Source organism: Mixophyes fleayi, chromosome 10 (assembly GCF_038048845.1).
Source record: "Mixophyes fleayi isolate aMixFle1 chromosome 10, aMixFle1.hap1, whole genome shotgun sequence".
NCBI classification, from domain to species: Eukaryota; Metazoa; Chordata; class Amphibia; order Anura; family Limnodynastidae; genus Mixophyes; species Mixophyes fleayi.
In genome coordinates, this window is record NC_134411.1 from 442,216 (window position 1) to 463,550 (window position 21,335).

A 21,335-nucleotide genomic window follows, 5' to 3' on the forward strand; every position below is an offset into this window, starting at 1 on the left:
AACCTTCTCTCTGTGTACGAGAGTGATAAACATTTGCTGATAACCGATGGAGACATATAGAGGATGGATAATGGGAAGGATTGAGATATAGCGGTAAGGAGTATCCAGGACATTAATAGTGCACTCAGATCACTAGTGTAATGTACACAAATTGACAAGATATTTTGCCAAATTTTTGATAAGGTTTTTTTTCATTTTAAAGAATAAAAGCAATGATTTTATTATAACATATCAATTAACATAGAGGAATTATGGAGTGCCCCCTAATGTAAGAAAACCTTTTCCTTTCCGTGTCAATTTGTGAATATATCTTCTCAGCACCCTCTGCTATAACTAATCAGGAATTACATTATTATCAAATATTATTTACCGAAGCACATTTTGAGCAGAGTAATTCAATTAATATTTGTATCTTACATCCATTATAGGTAACTGTGTGGAGACATTTTCTTCTTTCTACACTATAGTAATGTCTGCAGTCAGAGAAGGACATTAATAATACATACAGATCACTGGTGCAATGTACTCTCTGATTGAGTCAGAGGAAGATACACTATATGGACAAAAGTATTCAAACGCTTGATAATTACACCAAAGGGGGCTGTAATCATCATCACCATTTATTTATATAGCGCCACTAATTCCGTAGCGCTGTACAGAGAACTCACTCACATCAGTCTCTGCCCCATTGGAGCTTACAGTCTAGATTCACAGACACAGACAGACAGACACAGACTAGGGTTAATTTGTTAGCCGCCAATTAAGCTACCAGTATGTTTCTGGAGTGTGGGAGGAAACCGGAGCACCCGGAGGAAACCCACGCGCGCACACACAGGGAGAACATACAAACTCCTCACAGATAAGGTGACATTGTACACAAATACATATACTGTAATATGGAGTTGGTCCCACATTTTGCAGTGATAACAGCTTCCACTCTTCTTGGAAGACTTTCCACAAGATGTTGGAGTGTTCCTGTGGTAATTTGTGCCCCTTCATCCTGTAGAACATTTATGAGGTCAGACACTGATGTTGGAGGAGAAGACCTGGCTCGCAATCTCTGTTCTAGTTCATCCTAAAAGTGTTCGATGAGGTTGAGGTCAGGGCTCTGTGTGGGCCAGTTAAGTTCTTCCACACCGAACTCATCAAACCATGTCTTTGTAGTCCTTGCTTTGTGCACTGGGGCACAGTCATGTTGGAATAGAAAAGGGCCTTCCCCAAACTGTTGCCACAGAGTTGAAAGCATAGCATTGTCCAAAATGACTTGGTATGCTGAAGCATTAAGATTGTCCTTCACTGGAGATAAGAGGCCTGGTCCAAACCCTAAATAACAGCCCCATATCATTATCCCTCCTCCACCAAACTTCACAGTTGGCATAATGCAGCCAGGCAGGTAACGTTCTCCCGGCATCCGCCAAACCCAGACTCACCCATCTGACTGCCAAACAGAGAAACGTGATTCGTCACTGCACAGAACACGTTTCCACTGCTCCACAGTCCAGTGTCAGTGTGCTTTACACCACTCCATCCAACACTTGGTATTGTTCGTGGTGATGAGAGGCTGCATGCAGCTGCTCGGCCATGGAAACCCATTCCGTTAACCTCCCGCCACACAGTTTTTGTGCATTTTGTGGAAGTTCGGAACTCTTCAGCTATGAAATCAGCAGAGCATTGGTGACTCTTATTTATCATGCGCCTTAGCAAACGTTGACTCTGCTCTGTGATTTTATCTGGACTTCTGCTTCGTGGGAGAGTTGCTGTTGTTCCTAAATGCTTCCACCTTCTAATAATATCACTTACAGTTGACCATGGGTGTGACAGGATGGACCGCCTATGCCACCCTGTCTGTTGTTGCTGGGAACCGGCTGGGCTTACTTTGTCACCGTTCCCTGTCATTATCCCAAATGCGCCCTCTTGCCGCAGTAGGAGGGGCTTATAATGCTGCCACCACTGAGCTCCTTCTATGGCACTCAGAACCACGTTCCTTCTGGGTCACCGACGCTGCTAGCGTGTCTCGTTGCTGGGGTACCTGGGCTGGTTACTCCGGACCTCTTACTATGGATCCGGGTTGCTGTGAATGGATCCCCCCTGGCCTATCACACTACTCAGAGCTGCATGGGTAGCAGGCAGAGCGTTGGTACTGGAAACGCTTGGGTCCAAACCTCAGACACAGCCGGAGAACGGATTAGGTTTGGGTCTAATCTGTAGATCACAGGAATACAGCGATATTGAAGATGTTTCCAAGCAGGTCTTTGAAGCAAGATGGTTTATTTTCTCTCACCCTAGTTGAAGGTACCAGGGTGATCAGGTCAGATGAAGTCAGAAGAATGATTACATGCTCACACAGCTCATCTTTTATACAGTTCTGACATAGGCTATTTTTAGAATCAGTGTGTAACCCTGCTAGCAAAACATAAATTTACATGCATTGCAAAGCTAACGATATTTACATTTATCTGTGAAATTCTAGAAACAATGTGATGGTTTTCAGATGCAAAGAATCCAGGAGCCAGTCTTAATTAAAAGTTCCTGCCTTCAATGTTGGACCTTCACACATCAAAAGATCTAATTAACATGTGGCCTTTCATCAGACCGTTCGGCTTACATATTCACACAGAACAACAAAAGGACCCACACAACAAGCCACTTCCCCAAATCACAATACACCAAAGGCTTGGTAAACACAGGCTCATGGTATCAGATATATACATCAGAAATAGGCATCTCCTACAGCAAGGTTAGACAAGAGACGAATTTCTTCCCCTGGTCTCAGAAATACAGATTTTCTATCTCACAATATACACAATATCAAAAAAATAAGTGCAAATGCAATTACATAACTAAGTGCCCTGCGCTATTTGCTTTAAATAAATTTGTACCAAAAGTTATTTAATAGTGATCCAGTCACACCTGGAATATCCAGCAGAGATGAAACTTCACGAACCTTCTTATTGCAAAGGTGGCATCCTATCCCAGTACCACGCTTGGTGTCGCTGAGCTCTTCAGAACGACCCATTTAGTATCATAAATGTTTGCAAATGGAGACTGCATGGTAGGTGCTGGATTTTATACACCTTTGGCAACGGGTCTTATTTAAATGCCTTAATTCAATAATTAGGTGTGGCTAAATACTTTTGTCCATATAATGTATATACTGAACGAGTAGGAGGGGAGATTAATAAAGAGAATTCCTATTTAAGAGACAGCGAGATAGGATGGTATCCACCCATTGGAGGAAGTCCTTAGTGACGAAATGCACCAGGAAACGAGCAGATTGGACCTTTGATGATTGGCAGCAATCCCGAAAGTATATGTGCATTCCAAAAGAACAAGGTGGAACCCACACGAATGAGAGAGGTTTCACATTGCAGAAAGCATTACTCGGACCTTTGTGGACAACAAACAAGCAGTAATGTGAACAGGATTTATTCTGAAAATAAAGGGTTAGATGGCCATCAGACTGAATTTGGTAAATACAAAGCGATATATGAATAAGGGACGCAGCTATGGCTTTTTAAACTGAGGTTTCTCCGGCACATTGTCACCTAATTCTGGACTATTTTGTTTTGTGTGGTGTTTAAATGAACTTCTTTTTTTAGATCAATTGTGGATATATTGGTTTTACCTTTTACCCTAAAAGATTTGTTTTCTCCTTTATATGAATTTGTTTCAAATGTTGAATCCTTAATGTACAGGGTGATTCAAAAGTCGCAGTACCCCCATTTATTTCAAAAACTCTACAGGAAACTGGGAAACCTGAATACTCCAGTAAGGTATGGGTGACGTGGTCTATCTTTTACGGTATGTACCAAACATGGGCGCCATCTTGAAATCGGCCAACCGGCCCAATTCCTGTAGAGTTTTTGAAATAAATGGGTGTACTGCGACTTTTGAATCACCCTGTAGTTTTAATGACATTTTTTCAGATACTGATTGTTTAATAAATGTTATGTGAATATATAAGAGGCCATATAAGAATATATATGTCTTATAGGTATCTATGTAGGCAGCGGTCAGACTAATATATTCCCTTTGTGGATTATGGAATAATGATTTTTAAAGATTTTTATTACGTGGCTGTTAAAATGGGTGTAGCGCTAATTATTGATTTTCTACCATCTAAGTAAAAGACATTAATGGTACATTTGGATCACTAGTGTAACGTACCCTGTAGCTGAGTCAGTGAAGGACACTAATAGTACATTCAGATGACTAATGTAACAATGTAACGTACCCTGTGAGTCAGTGAAGGACACTAATAGTACATTCAGATGCCTAATGTAACAATGTAACGTACCCTGTAGCTGAGTCAGTGAAGGACACTAATAGTACATTCAGATGACTAATGTAACAATGTAACAATGTAACGTACCCTGTGAGTCAGTGAAGGACACTAATAGTACATTCAGATGCCTAATGTAACAATGTAACGTACCCTGTAGCTGAGTCAGTGAAGGACACTAATAGTACATTCAGATGACTAATGTAACAATGTAACGTACCCTGTGAGTCAGTGAAGGACACTAATAGTACATTCAGATGACTAATGTAACAATGTAACGTACCATGTGAGTAAGGATAGTACCATTCAGCAGCGTCTGGACACACGACACATTTCGGCAGTGCCCGCAGCACCTGCTCACCTCTCTTGGAGGTTCATACATCTGGTTCTGTAAAGTAACATGAGATTTACAATTAAAAAAATAATTATTAAATATGTGTTTCCAATTCATGAATCGCAGGTTAGGTGTTAGAACGATCTCTAAATCCTATTACCTGTCCGAGCACTGGAATGTACACACAAAAGTATATGGAGATTAATATTAATTACAAGTCTACGTAATGGACCTTCCACTGGTGAATGGACAATATCATTATTTCCAGTAACATCCCAGATCAGATCTATCCATGATGACAGCTGTGAGCCATGTAGAGGAGATCTAGATCACCTGCGCTGACAGGGCAGATTGTGGAATCTACTTATCATGAGAAATATTAGAATATTGTGTATTTAAATATATTTCACATGGGGCAGAACTTGTCAAATACAGCTACAGAATTAATGGTATTTTCAGATACCACTCACAGCAATTAAACTGCCTCTAATTAGAATAGATTCTCATAGTGAAATAAAGACCCACTTACAGGCTGGCACCTGGCGGCACAGTTCAGGGAGCTGATGTTGATCTGGTGAAATCTGGTGACCGGATCCATCACAGACGTACAGTGCGACGAGTGACAGACGCCCTGGGGTGTATGCTCCACAATGGTCTGTCCCGGCCTCAGGACTCCGCGTTCCTTACTCAGACACACAGTGTCCTTCACTGAGAGAGCGCAGAAAATATGTCATTACCGTGGCAGAATCCAAAGTGATCGCAAACTAACAACAGTCCCATTTAAGCAGGTTTATTTTCACTTTAACATTTTATAATTATGTAAAATCCATCAGCCATATGCACTGAGATCCTGGTGTGTCTGATATTCACATTTATTTCTGAACGATTGCTGCTAGATCCACCATAATTCCATCTATAGACTCTACTGAAACATTGCCCCCCAGTGGGCAGACAGTGTAATGACTGCATAAATTAGAGGTTTTAAAGGTAGTTCCAGACATGGGAGTACTCCTTTTACATTCAGCAAGACGACACAAACCCATCATGTTATTACATTAATTACAATACCCCTGTGAGAATTATTCTCAGTGATGTGACCTCTACAGCACATTATCCATCATTATTTACATTTAGACTTTGGGACAGAAGAAATGTTTCCAGAAAGGGATGGATTTTATACTGAATAATTTGATGATTTCAGTCAGTAACTCTGACACTGGCCGGAGACCCACAGTTCATACCCTGACACTGTCTGGTGATCGACCATTCAGACCCCGACACTAGCCAGCAATCACTTATTCATAGCCTGAGAACTTACCACATTTATATACGGTGCAGTTACAGGGATTTGCTGCAGAGTTTAGGAATTCCTCATCAATTTCTAGCTTTTCCCCCTGACAAAAAAAAATATAAATTAATATTCAATTCCATGTGTATCGCTACTTTATTTCTTCATCCAAGACGGAAGAAGATGCTTTATCTACTGTATGTAAATATAATTTCTACCCAACATCCCGTCACATGGAACACCCCATTGTAATTTCACGGAGGGAGTATTAAAGTAACATACTAGGCAGCTTTACCCTATAAGAAGTTACAATGATAACTGAAATATAATGCAGCCACCTCCCAGGTAAGGGATGATTATCCCTACAAAAACGGGTCATTGGCGGCAAGTCACATAGGAGATGTTCCCTTTAAATCTCTTTACCAGACCCAGAAACATTTGGGGGTGCTCACCAGATTACACTCCGGTTTGGGGATCTTCTCACAGGAACATTCTGTACAGATGACAGGAGAATCATTAGGAAACTGAATTAACATAATACAATATTGAGCTGATTTATGGAACATTAATATAAATATACATAAGATTAACACTTTCTATGCACCATGTTACAGAGTAGTGATAGATTAACCCCGTCACCCTCAGAACGTATAGAGGATCGTGGCCACATTATGGATTGTACTGATTAACCCCGTCACCCTCAGAACTTCTAGAGCAGGGGTAGGGAACCTGTGGCTCTCCAGGTGTTGTGAAACTACAAATCCCAGCATGCCTTGCCACCTATCTGCTGGTTATCTACTGGCAAAGCATGCTGGGACTTGTAGTTTCACAACACCTGGAGAGCCGCAGGTTGCCTACCCCTGTTCTAGAGGATCCTGCACCATGTTACAGAGTAGTGATAGATTAACCCCGTCACCCTCAGAACTTCTAGAGGATCCTGCACCATGTTACAGAGTAGTGATAGATTAACCCCGTCACCCTCAGAACTTCTAGAGGATGCTGCACCATGTTACAGAGTAGTGATAGATTAACCCCGTCACCCTCAGAACTTCTAGAGGATGCTGCACCATGTTACAGAGTAGTGAGAGATTAACCCCGTCACCCTCAGAACTTCTAGAGGATCCTGCACCATGTTACAGAGTAGTGATAGATTAACCCCGTCATCCTCAGAACTTCTAGAGGATCCTGCACCATGTTACAGAGTAGTGATAGATTAACCCCGTCACCCTCAGAACTTCTAGAGGATGCTGCACCATGTTACAGAGTAGTGATAGATTAACCCCGTCACCCTCAGAACTTCTAGAGGATGCTGCACCATGTTACAGAGTAGTGAGAGATTAACCCCGTCACCCTCAGAACTTCTAGAGGATGCTGCACCATGTTACAGAGTAGTGATAGATTAACCCCGTCACCCTCAGAACTTCTAGAGGATGCTGCACCATGTTACAGAGTAGTGAGAGATTAACCCGTGTCTCTATAAGATTCTACATTTGTAGCGGTCAGTGTGACAATGTAAATCTCGTTTACCACATGTTTTATACGGGCAGCAGCTGTTCAGTGTCCACATCTCCATCACAGACATTCCTCGGTCACACGTCATCTCGGGGCATCGCGCTCTGTCACACACTATACATAGAAGACAGAAAATTGACGATTGATGTGTAGGAAATACAGATTTTGTACATGGGGTGAGGGACTCCTGTTAATGTTTACACCCCCCCCCCTTAGTCTAAATCCCAATTTTCATATTGTTTAATAAATAGACTGTCTATATCTAAATACAAAATAATAGGGGAACATAGCACTTTACTAACACAAACCCTGTTGAATAAGAGAAAGGTCACATCTGTGCTGGGAGTAGTTTTCAAAGGTTATGGATACATTATTTCTATATTAATAAGTTATATGCAGGTATGACTAGATATACTTTTGTGTAACAGTGACACATAGAGGTCAAAAGAAGGTACTACACTGCATCTGCAAAATACTAAAAGAACAGAAAACAGGATAAAAACAAACCATTGCGCTAAGATGGCTCTTGGTATGTTTTGTATAGTATGTAAAATAATGTGGTTACTCTCATTTTACTAAACCACTAGGATTACTGCTGGACCTTCAGCTATTAGTGGCATCCAGATGTGTCTGTCTGGTCTATGTATGTCTACAAGGCTACAGACCAGGGGCTGTAGTACTATTATTATGGCTGTCTGATGGACTTTTATTTATTCATTATGCAAAGAGCAGTAAAGCAGCAAATATCAGGATCTATTCCACTGCGACAAGAATTTACATGAATTGGGGAATACATCTCCATAATCTGGATACTTTACATGAATTGGGGAATACATCTTCATAATCTGGAGACTTTCAACAGGTCAGTTTACAGCTCAAATGCTTAAAGCATCTTATCAGACAAATGTTTTTACTATTTACATACACATATATACAGTATATCTTTATTTTTAATATAAGCAATAACAATATGAATGTTTTATCTCTTCATCTGACAGCTGCTAGAACTTACTGCAATGGTAGGTAGGACAGCATCTCTCCGTAATATTACTGGTCACAGTAAGTGTCTCTCCTTCCTGACAGGTAGGTATACGCTGGGAACACACATTACAGCCTGTGGACACAAAATACATGAGATACAGGTTCTTCCTGTCCAGCACTGACAGAGTACAAGTTATACAGGAACAGAGATCTGTCATTCTAGCTACATAATATTTATACTGCACTTTCTGACTGTGCCGGGCCCCCTCAGCCGGCTCCCCTCCTGCAGCTCTCTGCTATGGGGGTCATACCTCCCAACTATCCCGATTGCAGCGGGACAGTCATGGTTTTAGGGCTCTGTCCCTGGGGACATGTTTGTCCCGTGAATAGGAATGTTAGGGTAAAAGCAGGGAGATAATGGCCAGCCTAGGGCTTTACAGTCCTCTGGCACTATGGCCATGCCCCCATCATGACCAGTTCAGTTCTATAAGTTTTTAAACAACTGGTGGAATACATTACCGTGGATCTTCCACTTTGCCACTCCACATCCGCTCTCCCACTCTGCAAATCCCAACACTGTCTCCTCATTACTTCAAGAATTCCAATTCAAAGTTCTCATCTTCACCTGCAATGTCCTCACTAATTCCTGTCCTTCATACGTCTCTGACCTTGGTACCAGATACGCTCCCTCTCGTCCTCCTAGATCTGCCTCTGACTTACACCTCCTCTCCTCTCTGATCACCATATCTAACTCCAGTCTCCAAGACTTCTCTTGTGCTGCTCTTCCCTTTGGATCTCCCTACTCAACTTGCCCAAACTCTCCCCCAACCTCATGCTCTATCAAAACCCCCCACTTCACTGTAGTCTATCCTACACACCCAAAACTAATCACTCTGGATACTAGTAGCTACCATCTGAGTCCCACTAGCTCTTCTGTCTCAGTATTGTCCTTTCCCGCTAGACTGTTGGCTCTCTGGACCATGGACCTCTCTACCTTTGTCTCGTGCCTGAACTTCCTTCTAGTTCTGTGTATGATTTGTCATATCCACTGTCTAATATTGCAGAGTTTGTTGCACCTTACGCATAAAAGATAATGATGATACGAGGCTTTTCATACCACAGAAGTGTCTGACGCAGCAGGAATTGTTCACATGAGCAACAATCAGTGTCTGGTCCTCCCGACACTGAGGTCTTGTGTCTACTGGATCACAGTTATCGGGGTCACATTCTGAAACAAAATACATTTGCTATTTGACTACTATAGCCCCTATTGTGTGTTGGGGAGGGATTGCTGAATACAGCAGGATTAGGATTAAATATGAGGTTTTCATTAAAGCTGTTTTCTCCCAGACTGATAAGTAGGTTTAAGGTCTCTTAACTTGCGGTGAATGCTGCTACCCCCAGATACTAACAAGAGGACTCAGAGAGAGGTCAGAACATCCAGCGTTCAGTACTGAACTGTATAACATAGATATGTACGATTAGTATAAGGACTGGCTGCTTGTAATTCAGTATAATTGCTGTTTTGTGTGTCCTAGAAAATGTCTTCCAATCTTTATCAGGTTTCTTCAACCTTTCTTCTACAATTTGCTGTGTAATAATTAGCACAATATAGTTCTAGATTATTAATTACTCCACTTTACTGGCATCATCTTTTCTAAATGACCCAAATGCCCGTTGTCATGTGACCCATATAACCTGCAGACTGGGGGTGATGGTAGTCAGGGTTCAGTCTGGATAACACATGTCCATGATCACAATGTGCATCTTATTTAGACACCAATATGAGCCCATCTGTTCCTCGTGTCTGTGGCGATACTTATTTCAGTGTCATTCTCTTACATGACACAGTGTGTCCTATCCAGATATATTCACTTCTCCCCTTTATCCAGATTGTTAATTCATTTCCCCCAGCTGATTACAAAGGACATCTTGTTATGAACCTTTCTGGTGGGAACAGCAACATATATTATGTAAGTTGTTTGTAACCTATTAACTTTTGGAGGGTTCTGCAGACATGTATCACTTCAGTGTGTACAGATGAATGTCTGAGGTCTCCGGCCCTCCTACCTTCTCTACTTGCTACAACACAACTTGTCAGACTGACAGAAATACTGTTAATAGTTAACTTTTTTGCAATGTAATCGCTCTCTGTAAAACTGATACATTTCAATATCATTTTTCCAGAATTATTAATAAAAATGTGTTCATATGTTCATATCGTCATCAATTGGGGATGTAAATTATGTTTCTTCTCTCCTTTGTATCTCTGCTGAGACAAAGAGGCATCTGATCCATAGAGTTCCCTTCAATGAATCTAATCCACCCCCTTTGCACCCTATGTCCTGAATGTTCTCCTAATCCTGTAGTATGTAAACTGATACTAGAAGGGCCCAGTATTCCTATGTTAACCGCCTCTTATAAACACACCTATTATATTCTTGGTGCTTTCTAAATACTTATTGATAACAGACAGTATGGACGTCAGCAATGACTTATTAGTGAAATTCTTACCGCATGTATATCGTGGGCAGCAGGAATCGTTCTGGTAATAAGCTATAAACTTCTGACGTCCGTGGCACGTTGGGATTACGCCATCACAGAGTGTTTGATTACAGACTAAAGACACAAAGATGACAGTAAAAGCCCTCCACAATCTGTGACACTGCAGCTATTTTACCCGGATACAGAAAACCGGTTGTATGTAAATAATAATGTTGTTCTGAGACACTGTGCAGAGCATGACACACAGCAGCTATTAAAGAGATGTCAACGTGCTCACTCCTAGACCCACCTGTCTGGGCTCATCTTTAATGGGTCTTTGTTTAATAAATATCTCTACTAATAGGAACAAGAGAGAGCGGGCAGCAAGTTCTGAGCATTCAAAGCCCTGAACCTGACTTTCCTTTTTCATCACTTTCAGGAGACTGGTAAAGAGTTTTCAGTTCATACAAATCAGCCGGGGTCAGAAAGAAGAAAACAAGACTGAGAGCAAGTTAATCCCCTTCCCAGGGGGACATATAACCAGAATGGTGTTATACACCTTGCAGGATGTGAGACACGGGAGCTGACAATCTCCTGCTGGTTACATGACACTACAACAGGAAATAAATGATGGGATAAATGGGTCTCTGTGTGTACATCACACCATTTATCTCAGTCTGATCTCCACTTACCGCAGAGCTTGTGAGGGCAGCAGGACTGCTTATCGGAGACCGATACAACCACCTCTCCGTAGCGCTGGCACTGGGGTTCCGGAGTATCGGAGCAGTTATATTGCACAGGAATAATGGTGTCGTTGTCCATACACTTATACATGCAACATCCTGTGCCGGACGTATTCCAGATCTCCCCCATCTCGCGTGGGGTCCCAGCGCTGTCCGTACACACTGGAATGAGGATATATCCGATAATAAAGCCAGAGTAACATCGCATTACAGGACAGCATTAAAGAAGAGCTCACTGATAAGAATACATTTCTGTTAACAAATTGCTCGTCCCACAACTAATTCTAACACCACTGATGTCTGAAATAGCAACACTACACAGACACACTATATCAGACAGACAATCACACCCACACACTATATCAGACAGATAATCACACCCACACTATATCAGACAGACAATCACACCCACACACACTATATCAGACAATCACACCCACACACTATATCAGACAGATAATCACACCCACACTATATCAGACAGACAATCACACCCACACACACTATATCAGACAATCACACCCACACACTATATCAGACAGACAATCACACCCACACACACTATATCAGACAGACAATCACACCCACACACACTATATCAGACAGACAATCACACCCACACTATATCAGACAGACAATCACACCCACACTATATCAGACAGACAATCACACCCACACACTATATCAGACAGATAATCACACCCACACTATATCAGACAATCACACCCACACACTATATCAGACAGATAATCACACCCACACACTATATCAGACAGATAATCACACCCACACTATATCAGACAATCACACCCACACACTATATCAGACAGAAAATCACACCCACACACACTATATCAGACAGACAATCACACACACACCCTATATCAGACGGATAATCACACCCACACTATATCAAACAGATAATCACACCCACACTATATCAAACAGATAATCACACCCACACTATATCAGACAATCACACCCACACACACTATATCAGACAGACAATCACACCCACACTATATCAGACAATCACACCCACACACCCTATATCAGACAGACAATCACACCCACCCTATATCAGACAGACAATCACACCCACACACACACCCTATATCAGACAGACAATCACACCCACACACACACCCTATATCAGACAGACAATCACACCCACACTATATCAAACAGATAATCACACCCACACTATATCAAACAGATAATCACACCCACACTATATCAGACAATCACACCCACACACCCTATATCAGACAGACAATCACACCCACACACACACACTATATCAGACAGACAATCACACCCACACTATATCAGACAGATAATCACACCCACACTATATCAGACAGATAATCACACCCACACACTATATCAGACAGACAATCACACCCACACTATATCAGACAGACAATCACACCCACACACACTATATCAGACAGATAATCACACCCACACACACTATATATCAGACAGATAATCACACCCACACACACTATATCAGACAGATAATCACACCCACACACTATATCAGACAGACATTCACACCCACACTATATCAGACAGATAATCACACCCACACTATATCAGATAATCACACCCACACACTATATCAGACAGATAATCACACCCACACACTATATCAGACAGACAATCACACCCACACTATATCAGACAGATAATCACACCCACACTATATCAGACAGATAATCACACCCACACACTATATCAGACAGACAATCACACCCACACTATATCAGACAGACAATCACACCCACACTATATCAGACAGATAATCACACCCACACTATATCAGACAATCACACCCACACACACTATATCAGACAGATAATCACACCCACACACTATATCAGACAGACAATCACACCCACACACTATATCAGACAGACAATCACACCCACACTATATCAGACAGATAATCACACCCACACACTATATCAGACAGACAATCACACCCACACTATATCAGACAGATAATCACACCCACACTATATCAGACAATCACACCCACACACACTATATCAGACAGATAATCACACCCACACACTATATCAGACAGACAATCACACCCACACACTATATCAGACAGATAATCACACCCACACTATATCAGACAGATAATCACACCCACACTATATCAGACAGACAATCACACCCACACTATATCAGACAGATAATCACACCCACACTATATCAGACAGACAATCGCACACACACTATATCAGACAATCACACCCACACTATATCAGACAGATAATCACACACACTATATCAGACAATCACACACACACTATATCAGACAGATAATCACACACACTATATCAGACAATCGCACCCACATACACACACTATATCAGACAAACACAGTCACATACATTATTTCAGACAATCAATCACACCCACATACACACACTATATCAGACAATCAGTCACACCCACACACTATCAGTGACAGAGTGTAGTGAGCACAGGATAATATAACAATGCATACTGTCAAATCCAAAGTATATTACCAGTGGAACACAAACAGAGGAAACTTTCTTAACTTCATTCACGGCCGGAGAACACAAACACACGCACATGTAGGGTGTAGTATATGCTCTAAATTTATCAAAACAAATCGTCATCTACATATAATGTTTCAGTCACGTAGACATTTTAGCACTGCGCAAGCGTGTATCACAAAGTGCAACATCAGCAGCTATTACAAAGAGCAAAAGAAAGATATACATGTCCTGTGAAGCTGGACATAACTGTTACAAATCATAATTGCAGTTCTTGCATGTCCATGAAACTTGTTAATAAAACTAAAGCCTATTGTTTTTCAACACACACAGTATTTCTTTGATTTAAACTGTAATTAAAATATGAAGCATAAATAATAATGTGTATTATACCTTAAAGGTATAATACACATTAGATGACCTCTATATTCTAGTTTCTCAGTACATACCGCATTTACTCTCTGGAACACACATGGTTGAATATGGACGGTGTAGCACGGATCCCTCCGCACAGACGCAGCCCTCTGTGAGCGTGGAACATGATTCTGTGTCGTACAGATCTATCTCATTGTTCTGACACGTTTGGGGGACATCACAGACTGGCAGACATGCTCTGTACATTAATGATTCGGGGCAATTAAACGCTGCAGGAAAAGTAGATATGTAATGACATTTTATTCAATAAAATATATATTATTTTATAGTATAATATAGTATCATACGTCAATAGTTTTATTTCTATTACAAACTACATTTAGAGGACATATACATTGGGACAGAATGATGCCACTTACCAGAAGAACTTACGCTCTAAGCAGTGGGCATTAAAACTCTACTGAACTATAAATTGCCTTATATAAAAGAATAATGGATAGACATAGTACCCCCCCCCCCCCCCTCTCTCCTCCCTCTCTCCCCTTACACGATCAAATCAGAGGTATCTTAATCCCGGGGATATAATGCTTTGCAGAAAAGGTGAATTTCCCCATATAATTTGCAGCACAATGCCTAATAACTACTAAATCACATTTAGAAATGATCCCCGTCTTCCCCACACAGCCCCTGGTATTCCTATCTTTATTAAATGGTTTACCAGAGCTCCTCACAGTTACTATAGAAAGAAACACTTGATGATCATATCTTTCTATACGTCTAGGCTGTTGCCGCCAGTGTATTAGGCTACGCGCACCCACTTACGGCAGTAGTCTGGTTTCCTCCATTCGATGCAGACATTGAATTTGTGGCACATTGAAGTATAAGCAGTCAGAGCTTTGCAAGGATCCTGGATGTATTCTATGTCCTGCACCCACAATTCGCAGAACGTTTCCGGAGACACCTGCAGGAGCCATGGTGGAGAGATATGGTATAGTATACAGTACTATAGTATAATAAGTAATTGTTCCTAGATCCATCGTTAGTGGAGAGTAACAGAAACCTTTAGTGGGAAACAGTGTGATTATCTTACATTAAGGTGCAAATGTGCATTAAAACCAAAGCAACCAATCAGCAATGAGCTTATCTGTCTAGTGCACATTAGCGACAATGAAAGCAAATACCTGATTGGTTAGTATGGACTAAAGCTGGGTACACACCGATGCACCATCGTGCAGATCACATGTTTGACGACTGTTTGGTCAGAGTGTGCGCTTCCACCATCATGGTTTATCTTCCCAAAACACAACACATCTGTTGATTTGATTTTATAAACTTCCTAAAAATCATGACAACAATGGAACAATGTCTTTAGAGCAGATGGTTATGAGAGCTGAGGATCACAGATCTGAAGGTAAATTGTATAGGTGTGTACACAGGAACTGGCATTTTTCAATCGTTGGTGATTTTGTTACAGGCTTTGCATCTGATGGAAGATTTCATAGGTGTGTACCCAGCTTTACTGCAGATTTGTGGCCTTCAGCGACATTACTAAATAAATTTCACTGTACTGAATTGATTACAGGGAAACAAAACCTATATTTAAAAGCACAGAAATGTAATGTTTTTCTGTATGTTATTGATTTGAAATCGCATCTAGCAGAGCTTTGTACAGCAGTCACATCTCAGCAGGTTACAGTCTATGCCTTACAAACAGCATTACCGGCTCATTTGTGAATACGCAGCTTCCGATTTGTACAGCGAGAAATGCGAAAACCCCGATGCTAAGACCTCCGAATTACAGGGACAGTTATTCCAATAATACGGTGACACTAAAGACCAGCTTGTAAAAATATTAACCCTATACTAATACTTTATACACAAGTTTGATGATCATGTCCCTGTAAAAGTTGATAAGCAGGTCACTAACGAACACGTGAGGCCACACAATATGGAATAACTGAAATAGACGTTGCTCGTGTAACACCATGTTCTATACATGTTAGCGTGTGCAATGTTACTTTTAGTATGTCATTAGCTAGATCTGTGACCTGCAGATCTACTTGATGGGGGTTCTTCAGTCAGACAGTGCAGCACGAACTATGGCCGATGTCCGAGCAGTGAGTTGGCCTAAAGCATTTGTATTGGTCAGAGAACTAATTCGCAACGGTGGGTCACACTACGTAACACAACCTCACATCATTACTGAGACGGGCTACTCACTTTATAGGTCATCTGTATAACATCTCCGTTATAAGATGCTTTAAATCATTAACTGACAGTTACCGAGTTCCAGAGACTATGACACCCCAGATACTGACTATCAGTCCAACAAACAGGGCTCTGGTACTGGCTGCTTTTACACAATGCGAGCTGTGGTGCCAGCCGCCTACACCAGCCTGCGCTTTATTTTATGAATGGTACATACATAAGGATGACAGCTGCTGAAAGTCTGCTTTAAGATCATTCCAAAACACTCGGAACAGTCCATAACCGAGCAGTTCAGATCCTGGTGTCTCTCTTTTCCAACATATTTTAATGTGTACGGAACTTGCCAGCTGTCCAGAAACTCGCTGGAATCATCGCTCTTAGTCAGGACTCTGCCATTGGGCAAAATTAGATCGTTTGTAGCATTTCCATCACAAAATCCTAAAAATGCACAAAACACAACAATGAATACATCACGAGTGAAACTATTTCTACAATATAATGTACAAAACAACAAATGACAAGTGTAAGAACTTTACTGTAAAACTTTTCCCCTATTAACAAGACTCTGCAACCGCTTTGTGTGTTGTATGTAGGTTATTGCCGGGAGGAAGCAAGAATGACATCTCATTGATAGAAATAAGCAAGATGGATTTACTGTGAATGATACGTGCTCAGTAGCAGAGGACACACTGGACACTTGTTCCTGGAGAGCCGTTAATTAATGCTGCTGGGAGTTTTGCATAACTGTTTTGTCTACAAGATCTCTGATGATTACTTTGGCGTTGTTGAGGTTTTTAACCCGATATAATTGGAGAAAAAAATACATATTTCTGTAGTTCTTAAGGTAACACGTGTAACCATGTATATGTCATGCGTGCTCAGCAATGTTATACAGACATATGTAGTACTGTAACACATAAGTGGAGGTGGTTCTGATATGCACTCTGCTACTATTATACAAGAGACTTCCTGGATCCAATAATTATGGGCTTTTTTGAAATATAGAATAATACTTGGTTACAATTTGTAAAAACAAAAACAGAGGTAAAGGGGGACTAAGGGGAGATAGTTTCCCCAAGTTACTGTTCTACAACTGCCCTTATTACTCCTTTACCTGTTTTTGTTTTTTCTAAACACCCTTTAAAAGATCAATGTCCGGGTAATTAATTAGCGAAAATGGTCCAAATTGCACTGAAAGTCAATGGAGGAGTGAGGTGATGGGAAACATGGAGTGAGGTGATGGGAAACATGGAGCAAGCATAGGAAGGTGGTGAAAAGTGATCAGAAGAGGGGAGTGAGCAGGGAAGAGTGGAACAAGGTAAAGGGAAGGGTGAGCGAGGTGATGAGAAGAGGGGAGCGAGCAGGGAAGAGTGGAACAAGGTAAAGGGAAGAGTGAGCGAGGTGATGAGAAGAGGGGAGCGAGCAGGGAAGAGTGGAACAAGGTAAAGGAAAGAGAGAGCGAGGTGATGAGAAGAGGGGAGCGAGCAGGGAAGAGTGGAACAAGGTAAAGGGAAGAGAGAGCGAGGTGATGAGAAGAGGAGAGCGAGCAGGGAAGAGTGGAACAAGGTAAAGGGAAGGGTGAGCGAGGTGATGAGAAGAGGGGAGCGAGCAGGGAAGAGTGGAACAAGGTAAAGGGAAGAGTGAGCGAGGTGATGAGAAGAGGGGAGCGAGCAGGGAAGAGTGGAACAAGGTAAAGGAAAGAGAGAGCGAGGTGATGAGAAGAGGGGAGCGAGCAGGGAAGAGTGGAACAAGGTAAAGGGAAGGGTGAGCGAGGTGATGAGAAGAGGGGAGCGAGCAGGGAAGAGTGGAACAAGGTAAAGGGAAGAGTGAGCGAGGTGATGAGAAGAGGGGAGCGAGCAGGGAAGAGTGGAACAAGGTAAAGGAAAGAGAGAGCAAGGTGATGAGAAGAGGGGAGCGAGCAGGGAAGAGTGGAACAAGGTAAAGGGAAGAGAGAGCGAGGTGATGAGAAGAGGAGAGCGAGCAGGGAAGAGTGGAACAAGGTAAAGGGAAGAGAGAGCGAGGTGATGAGAAGAGGAGAGCGAGCAGGGAAGAGTGGAACAAGGTAAAGGGAAGAGAGAGCGAGGTGATGAGAAGAGGGGAGCGAGCAGGGAAGAGTGGAACAAGGTAAAGGGAAGAGAGAGCGAGGTGATGAGAAGAGGGGAGCGAGCAGGGAAGAGTGGAACAAGGTAAAGGGAAGAGAGAGCGAGGTGATGAGAAGAGGGGAGCGAGCAGGGAAGAGTGGAACAAGGTAAAGGGAAGAGAGAGCGAGGTGATGAGAAGAGGGGAGCGAGCAGGGAAGAGTGGAACAAGGTAAAGGGAAGAGAGAGCGGGGTGATGAGAAGAGGGGAGCGAGCAGGGAAGAGTGGAACAAGGTAAAGGGAAGAGTGAGCGAGGTGATGAGAAGAGGGGAGCGTGCAGGAAAGAGTGGAACAAGGTAAAGGGAAGAGTGAGCGAGGTGATGAGAAGAGGGGAGCGAGCAGGAAAGAGTGGAACAAGGTAAAGGGAAGAGTGAGCGAGGTGATGAGAAGAGGGGAGCGAGCAGGGAAGAGTGGAACAAGGTAAAGGGAAGAGTGAGCGAGGTGATGAGAAGAGGGGAGCGAGCAGGGAAGAGTGGAACAAGGTAAAGGGAAGAGTGAGCGAGGTGATGAGAAGAGGGGAGCGAGCAGGAAAGAGTGGAACAAGGTAAAGGGAAGGGTGAGCGAGGTGATGAGAAGAGGGGAGTGAGCAGGGAAGAGTGGAACAAGGTAAAGGGAAGAGTGAGCGAGGTGATGAGAAGAGGGGAGCGTGCAGGAAAGAGTGGAACAAGGTAAAGGAAAGGGTGAGCGAGGTGATGAGAAGAGGGGAGCGAGCAGGAAAGAGTGGAACAAGGTAAAGGGAAGGGTGAGCGAGGTGATGAGAAGAGGGGAGTGAGCAGGGAAGAGTGGAACAAGGTAAAGGGAAGAGTGAGCGAGGTGATGAGAAGAGGGGAGGGAGCAGGGAAGAGTGGAACAAGGTAAAGGGAAGAGTGAGCGAGGTGATGAGAAGAGGGGAGCAAGCAGGGAAGAGTGGAACAAGGTAAAGGAAAGGGTGAGCGAGGTGATGAGATGCTGATATAAGTTATGGTGAGGATATAAATTAACAGGAATTCGAGGGGAAGAGAAGCACATCCTTTCCAAGTTCTCCTCCATGGTACCTGCCTGTTCTGTGAGCACCCTCTGCTAGTTTGTCACAAGAAGGACAAGTGTTCACATCAGAGCCAAGAACTGGCTGTTTGGGGTGAGGCGTGATAAATATATTTACTACACAAGATTTACAAAACAACAACTTCACATTTCATGGGAAAAGAAATATTCTAATTAATTAATGTTTGCTAAAAATATACCCAGGATAGAACCACAGTGATCACAAAGACTCCTCACGAATACTCCATGGAGTGAAAGGTGAGCTCTAGAAATCTGTCACTCGATACACTGCTCTATGAAGAGAATTTGGCTTCTGTCCGGTTCTACAAAATAAACCCAGCTCAGTTTATGTCCAGTAACACCATGAAATGTGAACGTATCAAACTATTAAAAGACACAAATGTCAGCACTATATCTAATATGAGCATTCTGTTTAATGACTTTTACTCTGACCATTAACAGGGACTACAAGGCCATTCTGCTTAAAGAGAGATCTTTACATACAACGGAGACAGCCATCTTGTTGGCTGAACAAATGTCAGGATAACAGTCAAACAATTCACTAGGACCTCACTGAAAGACTTAACTTAGATCCTTGGGTGCTCTCTATATCTGGCACAGACCACCTGATGGCTTCTTCCCATAACTGCCACTTAGGATTGGTGGAAATATGATGGAACTAGATTCATGGGGTAATCTCTATATCCGACACTGATTGATGGAGATTATACAAACATATCTCCAAGGTACTCGCTCTGTTTGCCATTGAAGGTTGGTAGATTGTAGATCTAGATGCTGGGGTACTCTAGAGCTAGCGATGAGGTATAGATGGCAAGCTTGTAGAACAAGATCCCTGGGTACGATTTATATCTGATACTGAGGTCCTGTTAGAGATATGTCCACTAGATCCCCATATGGCAACAGATTAATTGAACAGAAAGACAATGGAATAATTGTACTCACCACACAATCCCATAGCCGTGGGTTTACTGGTGGAGTTGGATTCAATTATCATCAGACCAGTACTGTGAAACCACTGGATTTTAACATTTGATGGAGTGTCGATTAAGTACATATTTCCAGTATCCACAATTTTATAACCATACTTTCTAACCATTGGCCAGGCCTTTCTTGAGTTCACAGCAACCTACAATAAAGTTACCTTTATTTTAACTTTCAAAATGACAGACTTGCAGCATTATACTTCTAATTTCTGCCAAATCAGCCGCTACCCCGTCTTTTCTCAATATTCTATACAGTAGGTATCTTATTTTCTGAAGGTAATTGTATGTAATGGGCATCTGTACACTAACTACTTTGGTTCAGTTGCTGTGATGAAGTGGCTAATGTTTGTACTTCCATCTTTCTTCTATCAGTCATCCCACATTAATCTGCCATTAACACCTTTATGGCCGAGGGCTGTGCTAAAT

The 21,335-nt window shown here is 42.1% G+C and overlaps 1 protein-coding gene across 1 annotated transcript in view; it reads right to left on the reverse strand.

The window, feature by feature from the left end:
* Positions 1–21,335, reverse strand: part of OTOG (otogelin) — a 143,304-nt gene that overhangs the window by 19,511 nt on the left and 102,458 nt on the right. The window contains exons 40-52 of the mRNA XM_075188506.1: positions 20,869–21,052; positions 16,962–17,182; positions 15,359–15,497; positions 14,611–14,805; positions 11,574–11,786; positions 10,912–11,016; positions 9,515–9,625; positions 8,429–8,530; positions 7,432–7,530; positions 6,357–6,397; positions 5,935–6,010; positions 5,146–5,324; positions 4,566–4,670 (exon numbers count right to left, since the gene is read on the reverse strand). Coding sequence (XP_075044607.1) covers positions 4,566–4,670; positions 5,146–5,324; positions 5,935–6,010; positions 6,357–6,397; positions 7,432–7,530; positions 8,429–8,530; positions 9,515–9,625; positions 10,912–11,016; positions 11,574–11,786; positions 14,611–14,805; positions 15,359–15,497; positions 16,962–17,182; positions 20,869–21,052 — 1,770 coding nt within the window. The remainder of the gene's footprint in view (positions 1–4,565; positions 4,671–5,145; positions 5,325–5,934; positions 6,011–6,356; positions 6,398–7,431; positions 7,531–8,428; positions 8,531–9,514; positions 9,626–10,911; positions 11,017–11,573; positions 11,787–14,610; positions 14,806–15,358; positions 15,498–16,961; positions 17,183–20,868; positions 21,053–21,335) is intronic.